This window comes from Ananas comosus, linkage group 12 (assembly GCF_001540865.1).
Source record: "Ananas comosus cultivar F153 linkage group 12, ASM154086v1, whole genome shotgun sequence".
Lineage (NCBI taxonomy): Eukaryota > Viridiplantae > Streptophyta > Magnoliopsida > Poales > Bromeliaceae > Ananas > Ananas comosus.
The window spans coordinates 5,302,601-5,319,254 of record NC_033632.1 but is presented as its reverse complement, the minus strand read 5'-3'; the positions used below and the strand labels follow the sequence as shown (position 1 = coordinate 5,319,254).

At 35.7% G+C, this 16,654-nt stretch overlaps 1 protein-coding gene across 2 annotated transcripts; it reads left to right on the top strand.

Moving 5' to 3' along the window:
• Positions 183–15,835, top strand: LOC109718411 (protein PTST, chloroplastic). 2 transcript variants are annotated; one of them, XM_020244647.1, is made up of 9 exons: positions 183–354; positions 3,337–3,375; positions 3,805–4,120; positions 6,959–7,048; positions 9,152–9,220; positions 11,564–11,666; positions 13,798–13,886; positions 15,293–15,405; positions 15,503–15,835. In XM_020244647.1, the coding sequence occupies exons 2-9, from the start codon at positions 3,347–3,349 to the stop codon at positions 15,603–15,605; spliced, it is 912 nt and encodes a 303-aa protein (XP_020100236.1). In that variant the 5' UTR covers positions 183–354; positions 3,337–3,346; the 3' UTR covers positions 15,606–15,835. The 2 variants fall into 2 exon arrangements, with proteins under 2 accessions (XP_020100236.1, XP_020100237.1); XM_020244648.1 differs by having other exon boundaries at positions 209–441.

Below are 16,654 nucleotides of genomic sequence, written 5' to 3'. Positions count from 1 at the left end.
GGTGCGGATGGGTGCCGCTGCACATGCGGCGCCCATCCGGGCATTGTGCCCAAACAAATTGTTTGGGCACGATGCCCATAAAATTTTTGTCCCTATTATCCTAACTCCGTAAATATTTAAGCACTAATAATTTATTACTTTTAAAGATATAGAGCCCAATTATCTACTTACCTCAGCACAATTTATATACCTCGTGAAAATCGCACGGGAAATACAGAGACGTGCATTTTTGGGCCAGGTGTTCATATCCGCACACACCCTCGACAGAAGCTTCTCGTCGCCCCTAGACTTCCAAAGCCCATTCCGAGGTTCCCCCTCTCCCTGTAAAACACTGATGAGGGATTAAGGCCCTAGGTAAGTAAAGATCCTATCCCGGAGTTCCTATCCTTAATCCACAACGTCACTACACGCACAGCAGTTTGTTCAAATCCCCACTTACAAGTAATAAATAGAGATGAGCTATTTAGCTGTTTATTGTTAAAATTCTTGGTTTCTGTATGTTCTATCCAGGGATGTTTTTCTTTTTCTTTTTCCTTTTTTTTCTTTTGAAAATCTCTAGTTCGGGTTTTTCTTTTTGAGTATTCCTAAAGAAACAGGCACCGTTGTGACCATACCATCATGATAAGAATTTTTTTTTTTCTTTGAAAAAAATGGTGGTAAAACTAATTCTACTAGCACCCATGCTAGTATTATGATTTTGGGTTGCATTTTGTATGATGATTTTGATCAATGCGTGGAATGTGGTCAAATGCAAGTAGAAATGAGAGTGGTTACAAGTGATGAAATTAAAAGAGGCTTGTTAAGGAGTCGAAAAAGGGGAATAAATGAGAAGTTTATAACTTCCTAGTAAATTTTTTTAAAAAAAAAAAAATATGGTAAGAGATTATGAATTTATGCTGGATTTAACAGGTTTTGATATGAAATAATTTCTTCAACTTGCCAGTACGAATTGCTGTTACGAAGTTATTAATTTATATGATTTATGACATTTGCGATTATCCTGATTGCAAAATCTTCTTGGAATTATTGGGAAGTGTAAAAGTATGTTCCCTAAGATTGTTGATGGTAGGACAAATGATGCTTGAGGCCCTAATTTTGTAGGAAAAGTCCCAATCTTTTTACACAGAAACGTAGTGGACACATAAATCTCTTTTCTAAATTTCTTGCGGTAGATAACAAAGTTTCTGCTGGAATAAGGGTAAAATAGGGTCACTTGAATTAAAAGGGGCAGCGTCTGTTGGCAAGTCTGTTAATTGGTTAATTCAAACAACATTTATGTTTCTTGCACTCAATTTGTTTGATTGGGCAGACGCCTTGGGCACACATTCCCTTCAATGGCGCGATCAATATTTCCGTCCATCCGTATAAGTCTAAGTGCTATTGATGGGGGCATTGGCCTTCTGATCCAGTATCTTTTCATCGGAGAGTTTGTTTACTTATTTTTATGGATTGTTAGACAGTTGGCGGTTGAATTGAATCAGAAAATTTATCTAAGTATAGCAATTTGAAAGGCTCAGTTCTTCTGTGTGTTGTATAAAGTTGAATGCAAAACTGATTCAACAGCTGAGCTAATAAGGTGGGCTAGATTGTTCTCGTCCCAACTATACACCGTTACATATTAGGTGCAAACAAATTTAGCCCTTACCCTGCATGCATGCAACTGCACTAGCGCTATCTTATTCGTTACTACATCTTCAGTGTAGAACTTTTCATGGGTAACCTTTTGTTATTTGTTGTTTCTCTTTAATGATTTTAATGATATGTACATTCTATTTTGCCAATTGAAAAAGCATGCTTCTATTTGTTAGAATTTTGTTAAGAAATTTTATTTCGATCATATCACATTCTAAAACCATCCATATCACTTTCTAAAACCACCCATCTTTTTGAAATGAAAGATTAGAAATGGTATGGTGTATATAGTACATCATAGTTACAAACGCTAGGGTTCTGCATTTAGCTGCTTCAGTTGGCTTTCGGAGAAAAACTAAGACAAACCACAAATATTCAGACTTTTACTATTAGAAAAATAAAGTTCTTATAGTTTGACATTTTGGCTAATCTTTTAGTTCTATTATATAGTAGTCTACTAGGATATGCTGCATAACCAAGAAATAGAAACTGACCGTTTGGTAATCTGTGATACTGGTATGACACAATGAATGCCGCACGGTACCAATTTACTAACCAAAGAATATGGTCATGCAAATCTCATAGGTATAGAAATCACATCTAAATATTTTCCACTGCTAAGTTAATCAATCTCCTTTCATATATATAGTCCAACTTTCATTACTGGGAGTTGCAATTTGCAAGGAAAAATGATCTGAGATATTAAAGAGCTGGGTGTCAGGGACTTAGAAAAATTTCTATGCAGCCCGGTCCCTGGCCCAAATCTGCTTAGCGAGTTCGGGTTGAAAACGGGTCGAATCGGGTTGGCAAGTAGACCCAAACCCAACCCGCTGTGGGAAACTCAAGGGTCATGAAACTCATGGGAGTTATGGGTGACTCTTGAGCTTTTGGCATTTATGAGGGCTCATTATGTAGGCTCATTATGTATGTAATAATGGGTGAGTTATGTGTGTGGGTGAGTTGAAAAGGCACCTTTAGGCCTATAAATAGAGGGGTTTGGCTAAGGCCAAAGCACACAAGAGAGAGTGTGTTTGTATGCTGTTTGTAGGTTGTAATTCTCATTTCTAAGTAGTGTAGTACTTAGTTTTTTGAGAGAACCTCTGCCTCTTTCTCTTTGTCATTTCCCTTTGCATACTTAGTCGTAGGACGCGAAGGTCCGGGCTAGCAACAGGGACAAAGGCTTGTCCATCTTCGAGCAGGAAAGGTGGGCGCCGCACGGGCTTTGCGAACGAAAACGCTAAGTCCGTGACATGGGGCTCTTAGTTCTTCCCCTCTGGATCACCTAAAATATTGCTAGATAATAACTATGTCTTAGATTATTTTCTTGTTAAGGAAATAGAATTGTCTTAGATTAGTGTAAAATCAGGTTGCTCTGTCTATGTATCTTTAACTTTTTGGCATTCATAGCTAACATATGGTGTAGGTCTGCAGTATAGAACTCTCATTTCATCAAACTTTTGGAGAACGAAATGCACGGCTCGTGAATACGCCATAAGATGAGAAAAAAGCTACCAACTTAATCTTTTTTTTTTTATGTTATGGCTGGTTAAGATTCATCAGCCATTTGATTGAAGTCATTGATCTCTAATTTGTCTTGATCTGTTAGTACATAATTTGTATTTGACTTGAAATCAAAATCTCATTTAATATCTTAATATGATGATAGTAACTTGCACTTCTACTTCTATTGGAATGTTATTGCAGGAAATCAACCATGGAGTGTTTAAAGACAGTTTCTATAAGGTAAAAAATTTTCCCCAAGAAAGAAACATTCCTGTGCTAGTACCTTCTACATCTAGCTATGATGCTTATATTTAGGCCTTCGGATCGGTGCACTAATTTTGAAAAAGATGTTAGAGTTATTTGACAAATTAGAATGACATTATGGTTATTTAACCAGTTATTCTGAGTAAGCTACAAAGTAAACTGCTTTGCTTGTAATGAGCATTTCATATTGGCAAATAGATATATGTTCTTTATTTCTTAACATTTTTAGATTTTTGCAGGAAGTTCTTTCTTCTTCTTTGGAAGCATTGAAATTGAAGTTCAGCTCATTGGGATTTCATTTATCGCATTCTAGCTTGTCGTACCTGATTTACCAAGTTAATTAATTGGCTAATATGCCTTTGATTTCTTTTTCTCTTTGACATATGGTATCATTTGGCACTCAAGAAAGCTGGAATTGGAGCATCGCTACATTTTGCGACCTAATCTCTCATCAGATAGGCTATGGATTGTGCCGAAAAGGTGCACCCATTTAAGTGATGCTTCTTCCAAACATGGACACCGAGTTAAATTAGACACAGTTAGATATCCCCTACGCCCACAATTTTGGAAACATTCATTGTGGAGGTCTTGTGCTTCAAGTCTTAACTTGGATGAAGATCCTTCCCTCTCACCAGAGGAAGAACAACTGAGCAATAATGGCGAAGTCATTTCCAATGATCCATCCAGAAAGCTCCTTTCACGACCAATGGCTTCAGATGAGGCAATAATTCATTAACTTTTACACTCATCTCTTATATGATTTAGTCTTTCTACATGTTACATGAGCGTACTAGCACATTACTGTGGCTTTTGAACTCAGCAACAACTTTGTACGTCTTATAGTACTTCTTATTGCATATAAAGAAACAAATAATCAAGTAATAATTTTTGTTAATTAGGTAGGGTTAACCATACTTCCTCTTTAGGAGATTTGTAACAAATATCTTTAGCATTGAAAACTAAAGGAAGCCAAGTAAAAAAACCTATTTCGTCCTCACATGCATTCCTCAAAACTATATTTGTACCTCAATAAAAATAAGAATATATATCATATAGAATTATTTGCAAAGTAACATAATTGTGGAAGTGTTGCAAGATGATCACCTGTCCACATATTCATCATTCAGTTGATAGCTCACCTCTGCATCTGCAGCATAGGTGTAAGGGTCTATATTGCCATTTGTGATGTGGTATCGTGAGAGCACAAGTATCTAAAGGAAATGTTTAGAGGAATCTTGTTAACCTTTGTTAGAATGCACGTGTGAAGATCACAAGTCCTTTGATTATATAGCACACCAAAATGCCGCAAATGCAACCATAGGATACCGATCTGAAATTAGGATAAACCGCAAGGCCTCTGGAGAATGACAGAACTTTGGGGTAGATGACCTTCATGTGCAAAATTTGAAAGTGGTTATTTGGCTCCGGAGGAAACACATAAACAATAACTATGGTGAACCAAATTGTTATCCATGGAACTATAGTGTACCAATATGAAATTGAGTTGAAGCAGAGGATCCTTTTTCCCGTATATGCTTCACATTGGAGTGGTATATCCAATGACAGGACGAACAACGGTAAGAAAACATCGAGCAACAACAGCATGTGCGCTAGTATTGTAACTCTTTATTAATCAATATGACATGTAGGGTGTCTTATTGATACCCTAATTGATACCCTAATTCCAATAGCGAAATTGTGCCCCTTAGCCATTGTTAGCTAGGAGCATGCAACATAATTTGCATGTCATCATCTAGTAACTTAATTTGCATATCGTCATCTTTGTATTTGTTTTTACTAATGCATAACCATAAGTTTTTACTTTCATGGTTCTGTAAGTTATTAATCATCAATCATCATTATTATCAGTGTAGTGTTATGAATCTCCTCATGAAACATGTGTAGTGCCAGTCTATAGTGTGATATAGTATTGTAGCGACATTCTTTTTCTGATCATCAAGCATAATACAGAAATATAGAGTTTAGAACATAAGTTATAATTATCTTAGAATCCTGTTACTCAAATTCTTTGTCTCAACTCTTCGAAGCATGCAATAATTCTCGAATGATTTGGTGGGATACATCGGCAGCTTATGAGTAATGTGGCTTAATCTTTTGAAATGAAGGACATTTGTGGAATGTTGTGCTTTCAAAGTAAAGAAATTGTTGTATCGCTACCAATCTATGGAGGCAATACATGCCGTTGTATAAGCAGATACAACAGACTGAAGTGTATGCAGAATTACTTTAGTCATAAATCATATATATTTTTGTAAGAAGATTCATATGTTTCATATCTTAGCCAGTTGGTGCATTTTTTGTTGCTTAATACTGTTAAATTATATGAAATCATTGTTTATCTCGAATAGCTTTTGGAGAACAACGATTGTTTCATATAATTCAACATATAATTATAGCACGAGGTTCTGTGGGTTTGAGTCCCGCCAGGCTCCTAGCTTTATTTAATTTCCTCCTATTTAATTCAAGTCCGCATCTCGGACCTACTAAAAAGTCTCGAGCCTGTAGATGAGGGGGAGTGTTGAATATAAATGCTAAAAATACCATTCTTTGGTAGTTTAAGCTATTGGAGGTACATGGTTGTTTCATGTAATTTAATGAATAGGAATAAACCCGAATTACATTGAGATCTGTTTTGAATTTAGAATAGTAAAGATTTTTACCAAGTACCAACCCATCTCTAATGAAAAGTTAACCAACATGCGGAATAATTTACAAAAATGGCACTGAGATGCTTAGATTAGTCGAAACTTGAAAGTGCAGTTGGAATCTTAAATCATTGATGACTAGAGGGCTTAAAATATACTAAAATTCAAAATCAGTTTTATTTCTGGAAGTTCTTCGATTAAGTCAAAGCCATACAGTAAAGATTCTCTTATAAAAAGCTCATGTTTATGTGAGCTGATGTTCTTGCTTGTACTTAATCCTTTCCTGTTACTTTCGTTTCTTTGTGTTGGAGAGGAAATGTCCAATGCTATGTTTAGCCGAAAGGCCATAAATGACCTCGGCAAGAATATGTACTTTTAACCTTTTGAGGTGTTGGATATGAAAAGAAGAAAGAAAATATGCTTTCCTCTAATGGATTCCTTCCATTCTCCTCAAGTTCGTGTGTAGATCTTCTTTCTCTGATTCATATGATTTTCTTTCGTTTTTTCGCTTAACTGTTTTCCTCCAATTCCTTTTATTTTCTTCTGGCAGCCTACTACCAAATTCCAATCATGATTACCACAGCAATGAAGCATCTGCATGTTTAGTTTTTTATTTTTATTTTTTTTTTAGATTTCTACAACATGTTTTGATACACAAAAAAATTTCCTCATGCAGGTTTTCTATGTACCTAAATAAGATTCAGTATAATCATCACTCACTGTTTTGAGCAGTCCCAACTGTAGTTACTTCTAGTTATATATCTAGAAACAATTAAGGTGTACTGTCCTTCCAATGAATTATGTGTTGACATTGCCAAAATTTAAACCCATCATTTTACTTCTTTGTTCTGTGTATTTCATCCGTAAAATAAGTAATATTTCATTATTTGCAGATGAAGTCGCTGCTGGCTGATGCTGAGAGAAGTAAGCTTTTAAGGAAACTCAGCGAAGCTAATCAGTATAGCAGGTTCCTCAAGCGACAGGTCAATTAACTTACTTTATTTACTATGTAAGATTATCTGGAAATGAAACTACTGATTCATTTTTTCAAGCAGACTTGTTGAGCATATTCTATAATGTTAGTTAATTTTACATTTTGATGCACCGACTCATTCTTTTTAGTTCACTTATAATGATTAGAAACAATATTAAAGTCTACATTTTTTTTAGAAAAAATATTATCTACTTTGAACCCAAGCTGAGCAATTACGCATCCTTATATCAATATTAGAATCTAGATTTTTCTCTCTGCATTTTTTGAATGCTAACCAAAGAGCACGTGCTACAGTCGTTATTGTTATGTGGGTTAGTCAGAGCTTCTTCATAAGATCATAAAGTTGTATAAACATGTATTCCTAGGGCATAATATAAAAGGGCATGGTTCTTGTTCCCTATTGTTCAACTCACAATTAATACAACTTTGTCAGGATAGATGACATCTAAAGTATCTACAAGAAGAGTCGAAATGCTTATACAAGTATATGAATAACTATTATTATTACATTGGTATATGAATACATATTATTCGAACATTGTAGCAAAATAACCTTCTTATGTTTAGGTCTTGCATAAAAGAAAATCAATTGTAGAACTAATCAATAAGAATGAAGGGCGGAAATGTGGAATTGTTAGTTATGGCATCATGCCGCCTATGCCTGAGAATAGTAACAAAGTGTTTTTTCTATTTATTAGGTTCGGACTCTGTATTTTGGAGGAACCGATGCATATATCTGATTTGTATAATTTTGCGTACACAGAAATTTAGATTGGACCTTATAGATCGCATACATTATGTGCACAATCTTCTTTTGTTCATTTGTGTTTTTTGTGCTTTTGTGCATATGTTGATACATACATTTTGCGTACCTTCTGATGTAGACATAGAATTACTTTAAAAAAAAAAAGAAGCTATGAAGTTGTACATTATGGTTAGCAATGAATCTAGCCATCTATTATGCCTAACTTGCCTATATCTATTTGTACTGTCCAAGTTCATGGGATAGGCATTTATGCCTCAATGTTCTCACACTGATTGTGGCAAAGAAGCAGAAAAGTGACCAGTTCAAGGACATTGGTTGGGCGAGCAGATGGATCAGTGGTCAAACTAGCGATATTAGCATGACATCTTAAGTTATAAATTATTAATTTAATAATATACATGTGTATGTATAAAACATTGGAGAATCAATTGTTAGACAAAAACAAGATTATACATTTTTTACCTTGAGACCTATTCTGATTTTTTCAACATTAGTAACTGCCCATTGTTTTTTGACTGCCCAATTGAAGAAGTACAAGAATAGAAGTGGTTGATCCAATCAAAATCGGAATAGTTAATGCGTTCGCCGGTTGAATTGCCAGTTAGTTCAAATGGTCTGATGTGATTTTTTTTTTTTTTAATTCTATGGCTTTTATGAGTTAAGTCAGATCATGTTGGAAGAGGTGACACCTGTTCGACCTTTTTGATCTGGTTTTTAAAAGTTAAAACATTGTTATGCACTAGTTGTATAACCTAATTGTGCGTGAGTATGGCGAGGAGACTGCATAATGCAGGCACATACGCTGGTGCATAAAGTGCTTTGTGGAACACTCGCTGTAATAGAATTTTGCTTTTCTAACATTTCAAATATCTGCATAGTGAAAAAATCTGTCTTCTGGACGTCCCTTGTGCGTCATGCAAATGACCACTTTGTAATTTTAGGGCATGTTGTCCCTGCTGTAAATTGTAGTGTATTACAATGTAGTGTTGTTTGATTTGTACTTCTGGTTGCAGCACTGTAGTTATATCCCTCGAGCTACTTCTGTCTGCATAAAAATAAGAGCTGCTGTGTGGAACTGCTTTTGCAGCTCAAAATTTTATTGGAGCTACTTCATTTGGAAGATGCATATACAAATTCAATTGTATACATCCTTAGGTACTTTAGGTTTGGGGGGTTGCATGTAACTTGTTTTAGTAGAGAAACCTTGAGAATAAGGCAATCTATATCCAAATTTACACAATCTGTATGTCTTCTTATCATTTTTAGTGTAAAATTCTTGTTTCCATGATAACTAACAAACAACTTTTACATCCTCATATATTGCAGTTGCAAGTGACAGATAATGTACTAGCCAAACTCAAAAGTGAACTTGCCGTACTGGAACTTGAACTTCAGGTAAGTAATTGTTCTTTTTTTAAAAAAATAAGTAATTGTATTTTATGGAAAGTAATATTTTAAATGAAAAAAGGGCTGCAACTCGTGGACAGTGAGGCTTTTAAGTATAGCAGTGATGGATAGCAACAGGTTGGATGGTGTGTTGCTGGCGTGGTTCACCAGCTGCAGGCAATAATTTCTGCAGCAGCTGCCTGGCTCAACGCGAGCTGGTGCTGATAAGCCAGAAGCTCTGTCGCAGTGTAGCCGGCTGGTAGGAGCTGGAAAGGTGAAACAGGGGGCGGCAGCGGGTTTGATACTGTACCTGGTGGAGTGGGCTTTGTTCCCCATGAACACTGCAAAGCGACATATGTCTGCCTAGATTAGAACTAAGGTTTTGTTTCCTCATATTTAGCGAACTAAGGTTTTGTTTCCTCATATTTAGTTTATAAAACAAACAATAACCGAACAAAGGTTTTGTTCGGTTATTCTAATTTCTGCAGCAGCTGCCTGGCTCAAGGCGAGCTGGCGCTGATAAGCCAGAAGCTTTGTCGCAGTGTAGCCGGCTGGTAGGAACTGGAAAGGTGAAACAGGGGGCGGCAGCAGGTTTGATACTGTACCTGGTGGAGTGGGCTTTGTTCCCCATGAACACTGCAAAGCGACATATGTCTGCCTAGATTAGAACTAAGGTTTTGTTTCCTCATATTTAGCGAACTAAGGTTTTGTTTCCTCATATTTAGTTTATAAAACAAACAAGAACCGAACAAAGAAACAAGAAAAGACAATTCAGTTAGGTTAATTTGGATCTGGATTTGCTTTAGGTTTCACAATTTGGTTACAACATGAAATTTGATCGTTGCTTGCTCTGAGGCACTAAAATTGAGAATCTGCAAGATCTGAGTTCTGCTAATGTGTTTAATCTTTTAAGGCTAAAGGCTTTATTAATTTAATTTGGAAAGTTTTGTATGTTATCAGTCAATGTCTAGGAATTTTGGGAAGCTTAGGAGTAAGAACAATGTTCATACAGTCATATTTTATATAAAAAGTGTCAGTAGTGTTAAAGATCATAACAGGAGCTGCTATACCCCGGCTGCTATGTTTGAACACAAAGGTGCAAAACAATACACAAACGATAACCTAAACAACCACGTGAGAGGCAAGGTTGGAAGTATGTACCTACTAATAAATAACAAGAAAGCTCATCATCAGAAGTTATCGCAAATAAAGTTTCATATTTGATTGAGTCGCTCCCTACAAGCCGACACTTCGGAAAGCCTTTGCGATAACATACTCGCCCATGCAGAATTGAGCGCCGAAGTGGGATGCCATAGGCAAGGCTTATTTCTAGAGGGAAAATGTTGACTACCACGGGGCTATTAGGCATGGCACAAGGCAGGACATTACCATGTGAAGTCCCCGATGATTGGGTAGAAGTTAATTAAACAAGACATTATACATCACAACTAGTTGATGCATACATAGTAGTTGGACATACTTATCGGTTATTACACACCTATATACTTGATAGTGGTAGAGCTACATACATTGTAATATACTGAAACTCGGTAGAGAATATTGAACTTTAGCCGAATCGACTAAAGTGTGCGAAAGAAATAGTTGGACAATCTGGAGCATTTGTTACCGGTAATGCATTGACCTTGTACTGGTACCAGGCAGCAGACCGAGAACAGCTGCTCTTGGGTTTGAGTAAAAAAAGGCTGTTAAACTGGTGACAGAATCCCGTGTACCGGTACGCAGTGCTGCGAAAACAGCAGGTTGGTCTGCTGCAAATATGAAAAGAAGGAGGGCTTATTTGCTATTGTAGCAGCCTATAAAGATACCCAACCCCTCTTTTCTCTTGTTCCCAGCTAAGAACACTCTCCTCTCTCTCATTTCTCTCTTTCTCTCTCTAGAGGACTCTCCCAAGGTGGATTTGGAGGAGTTGGAGAAGGATTTGAAGGAGATTTTTGGAGGATTAGAAGACCTAAAGCTCTCCTACAAGGTGGACCTTGGTGAGCTAGGAAGAAGAGTTCATGGTAGCGGTTAATGTTGACTTGCTATTTAGGTAGAATAGATCATAGTGGTGACAAGTGGTCCATCACCTTTACAGAGTGATCTTAGGAAGCCCAAGAAAGGTAGAAAAACTATGCATATTTGACTTTGTGTGAACAGTATTACGAGCTTGTTTGAAGGGCTTGTGCCCTTGAGGGTTTTCCAATTGGCTCATGGGGGAAAGTCATGTCCTATGGCTGTTGCATTTGGCTCCGGTAGTTTTCAGAAACATATTTATAAAAAATTTACTATATCCACTGGCTTGCAGATTTGATATCTTTGACAAATTGTTTGCTTCTTACTTTCTGTTGACAGGCGTTGGTTGGTCTAGCCGAAGAGATAGCTTCTGATGTTCCAAGTGGTTCAAGAAAGATTACTGGAAAATATATTCAATCTCATCTTTTCTCTAGACTTGAAGGTTTGTACTTCATGCCTCTATAACTGTGCAATGCTAGTCTTTTATACTCTTGAGTACTCATTCAATATGAAGTTGGCAACATAGTTGCTTGATCTGTTTATGAGTTTCTTGTTTGGTATGTGATCTTATTATTGTGTAATAGCATGGATGCATTCACAAGATTGTATCTATATTCACTATGTGCTACTTTCTTTCTAAACTTATCCACCAAAAAGCATGCTAGCATCGATGGATTTTAGGTGGTTTAGAAGATTAGGTATATTAACCTAGAGGTTAGACAGACAAAAGAAGTAGAGCACATAAGATAACGGCGAATAACCCAAAGAATCAATAGACTTGATAGAAATTATCAAAAAGCATAGTTCTCAAGATAATGGGACGTAGCCAAAACACTCGAATAGACTCAATAGAATTCTCAAAATTGACTTACAAAGTGTAAGGAACAATATGTTTTCGGAGGTTCTTAAGACTAGAACTTTTTTCCAAATAGACTTTCTAGTTTGATCCAAAGGATGAATAATATCTTTCGTTTGATCTAAAGATGAATAAAATATTTCTATTTGTCATAATAACTTCTATACTTTATAAATTTCCTTCTTACTAGAGCTCTTTGGTTCTACTATTGGACCTTATATAATGTAGATGTCCTGTTGCTCGTTTCTTAGCTTTTGCAAGTTTATATATGACATTTTGATTTTGCTAATCCAAATGCTAAATTGATAATAGATATTGATATTTACTCTTCATTTTGACCTATTTTTTATTCACTTTAATTGCTTTCACAATTTTTACATGTATCAAATTTTCATAATATTCATTTTTCAATTTTTTTTGTTGTTGACATTGCTATTCTATCAATTCTCCTTGAAAATTGATACTAGTTTTCTAACTTCAAGTTACAGTAAGAATCTAGATACAATAGGAGTCTCTTCTAGTAATATTCCTAGTCCGCATTTTATTAACATCTTTTCCTTTCTTCTATAATCACTTTTATTATAGTATTAATTTTACTTGTTCTTCCCCACATTTTAAATCCTGCTATCTAATTTCAAGGCATCACTTTATCCTTTATTGTCTCTTCCTTTAGCATATATATAGTCAATAAGCTTTGTTGTAATTCTAGGCTGAGAGAACTTACAATCTTTTTCATGCTTATTCCTTTTTTGAAAAAGAAAAGGCCTGTTTTAGTAAGATTTTCTTCAATCATTGAAGTGGTCAAACATCCGTCACTCTTCTTAAAAGAAAATCTTCTTCTACTTTTTGTTTTTTCTATTGACCAACTAAATTTGGTTTCTTCTAATTCTTTAAATTTTTTTTGTAACAACTCGACTCACTTGCAATAATAACTTGTTGAGCCCACACTATTGGCCCCAAATGCATACGCTTAATTATTAATATTCAGGTCCATGGTCCTTTATATTTTCAATCATAACCCTTTTCTCATCCGATGTAGGAATATCGGGGTGTTATGGACTCCCCTATTTAGGCCTAACGTTCTTGTTAGGTTCAAATCCAAATCATACAACATAATTCAAAATTTAATCCAGGCGATTGTGAGATCCTAGAGATAGTCGCGTTTTGGGGGTTTTGTTGTGTATGCACTTTGATCCTGTATATCTCTTAGGCTCTGCAATGCTTCCTGCTAGTTAATTGAGCTTTGATAGCAAATATAACGACCCGATCTAATAACAATAATAACTCGTCGGACCCTAACTACCAGCCCAAAATACTTAATCCCAATTATTATTACTAGAATGTGCAGCCTCTTATATTTCCATTCACAATCCATTTTCTATCCAATGTGAGACTATTGGAGTGTCCCATTTTTGCTGTCCCCTTTTGTTTATTTCTTTATATTGTTCTATTCATTATTTCCAAAATGTCTATTTTAAGTGATCTAGATGTCCCTCACTCATTTGATAGTTCTCTCAGAGGTGCCCATATATTGCAAGTGCTATTGTAGAACTTCTTTCCCAACAATCTTCTTTGCCCTCAGTCATTATGCACCGTTGGACTGGGGCACAGATGCCCAGCAGCCCTCCCTATTTATAAGATTACATATAAATAATCATTGCGTTGAATATGATTGGATGTATAGTTCACTGATTCAGAATATATTCGTACATTGTAGCTGTCCGCGAAAAAGTAAAGGAACAGATAAAGGATGCCGACTCTCTAGGTCTCCAAGAGATTACTGTTTTCTGGGTTGGCATGGCTGAGGTAAATTTTCATTTGCCTTGTTTTTCTTTCTATACCAATGCAATGTTTGAAATTAGCAATTTAGGTATGTTCCATAAATATTGATGGAATCTCTTTAGATTTCTCATTTGTGGGCAATGCTGCTACTCTTTTCTAGTCCTTAATGATTACTTCGAATTCAAAGCATTCTTGGTGATAATAAAAGCGACTTGTCATGTAAGCTAAAAATCTGGGTATGGCAACATCGTAAGACACACTGAGCTTATAAATAATTGTAATCATATACATATGAAATGAGAGCAATAGATTTCCAATCTTCGGTTCTTGTTTGCATAGTCTCTATTCCTTAAGTTGTCGAAGCCCAAAGATCTATAACTAGCTCATGCTTGACTGGCCAACCTAATAAGCAAATGTACTGCATTGTGTTGACCTCTCCTACGTTTGTACAAGTAATTGCACATTTTCTTTTTTATTCTTTTTTTTTTTTAAAGGCTGACCTGCTGATTCTTATTTTGTGCATTATTTATTGTGTGGAAATGCATTCATATCCTGTTCAGTGTTTCCGACTTATGATACTGGGTTGTAGGGACGGATCTAAGAAGAACAAGTCTTCATTATGAGTTGCTAAACTGTATGCCGTTGCCAGTTTTCTTAGTGTGATTTTTTGTCATCTCTACCAAATATCCTTGAGCTATTCCCAAAATGAACTTAATCAAATTGCTGTCTCTTTTTCTTTGATTAGCTAGTACTTTTTAAGAATCAATATTCTACATTAAATTTCACATACTGCTGTCAACATATATGGTTGCTTTAATATTATAATCTTAATGTCACCTTCACTAAAAGAGTTCGAGTTTTAACAATTTTGTCTCTGAAGTTTGACTCTTATTTCAATTTGATCTTCAGAGAGCTGCAATATTAACCCCCGTAGATCAATTCCAAGTTGGTCCCTAAAATTTGACCTTGTTTTGACTTCACCCTGAAAATGTTGAATTCATTTCGAGATTTTTCTTTTATTTTTTGTGGAAAAAATATTTCAGAGTGTTTGGAGTTTCAATTAATCAAAGGAAAACCTAATGATGATGCTGACATGACACTAAATTGTTTAAACTGAAAAGACATTTTTTGTTATGCAAAACAAACTTCTAGGACTAAATTGTTTAAAAATTTTGGACTACTGAGAACTAACTTGAAATCATGGTCAAACATCGGGAACCGGATTTCTAATAATTAACTGAAATCTTACATCTGAAAGGTCCGCTTCTGTAATGTGAACTTTGAACTGGTAGCTCGAAATTTTATCAACCTGGATAAAAGCACCAGACAGTCGTGGGGCTTCATTTGGTGAAAGGGAAGATAGTTTTCAGCATATTTATCTTTCTCTTTTAGTTATTTTACAAATAAACTACATATGCGGTTATCATCAGAGCGTGCAAGTGATGGGATCCTTCGATGGCTGGAGTCAGGGAGAGGAAATGTCACGGGAATATTCAGGCGACTATGCCAGATTCTCTGCCACCGTGAAACTCAGACCTGGAAAGTATGCTGATGCTTCGTATCTCTTTTGATCATGATTGTTAGTAATCATACTTGATATATTTATATTCTCTTTTATTTTCGTGCTACTGAAAATGAAGGTACGAGATTAAGTTCTTGGTTGATGGTGAGTGGCAGCTGTCTCCCGAATTTCCTACTGTCGGTGAGGATATGACGAAAAACAATCTTTTAATAGTTCAGTAAACTAATTCACATGTTTCATGTTAGAGTATCATGTAATATATTTTTTTCGTAAAATTTCGTTTCTTATTCCTGATATTTTACTGGAGAGGAACATCGCTAGTTTCTGTGGCTGTTTGTTTCTGTGTATGTACATGGCAGTGCCAAGAACTTACTGTATATATACCTATGGAAGTAGATGACGGTGCCAAGAACCTACAGTATATATATACCTATTTAAAGTTCCAAATGAACACGCGTGAACATTTGAACTTGCAAGAATATTTGTAAAATTTTCAAACTTTTTAGGGTATGAATCAAATTGTCCCTTGAAATAAAGTGGCGGAACTGAGTGTGTATGTGATTGCGCATCCATACGCATGCCTGGTAGGGGTGTGCATTGGTTGGTTCGGTTCGGTGTTTGATTTTTAACTTTTAGAAGCAAACTGAACTGAATTATATGTGAAGCCAATTAGCCGACACGAACACGAACGGAACCGAGTGATTTTGGTCGTTTTGGTTCAGTAATTTGGTTTGAACCGGATTATGCTTACCCCTAGTGCAAAGCGTATGGCGGAGGGTGAACTTGTGCTTCATGAACAATATATGGTTAGGGGTGGCAAAATGCAACCTCACCTGCTTGACTTGTCCATCCTGGAATCATTTATTTTAAAAAGATATATGAAAGTGTGTCTATAATTATGATATTCTCATTTTGAATATTCAAAATTTGAATTTAAGTTTTAACTAAATACTTATTTTTAAAAAAAAAATTGGCATAAAATAAGGTCAAGGTTCGCCCTCGATTTTAGTTTTAGTTTCAATCGGCTTTTGAATGAAAATTTGATTAATATTAAGTAATTTTGAATTGTGTCAAACTTAGATCAAAGGAAAAAAAAAAAAAAAAATCAATTCAAGCCAAACTGAACGTAGGACGTCACGGTAAAATTCACTATATTTGGTTCGCAATTTCAAGAGAGAAAAACCTCGTAGCAAAATTCCTTTATAAAATTTCCGAGGAAAAGTATTAATTCAAATGGGGGAATATTTGTAGTGTTGAAACTCGAAAGGAT

Excerpts from the sequence above, each read along its gene's own strand:
- LOC109718411 (XM_020244647.1), top strand. The coding sequence starts at position 3,347 with ATGGAGTGTTTAAAGACAGTTTCTATAAG. Across the intron at positions 4,121-6,958 it reads GACCAATGGCTTCAGATGAG|ATGAAGTCGCTGCTGGCTGA; the intron begins GCAATAATTCAT and ends CATTATTTGCAG. Across the intron at positions 13,887-15,292 it reads TCTGGGTTGGCATGGCTGAG|AGCGTGCAAGTGATGGGATC; the intron begins GTAAATTTTCAT and ends GGTTATCATCAG.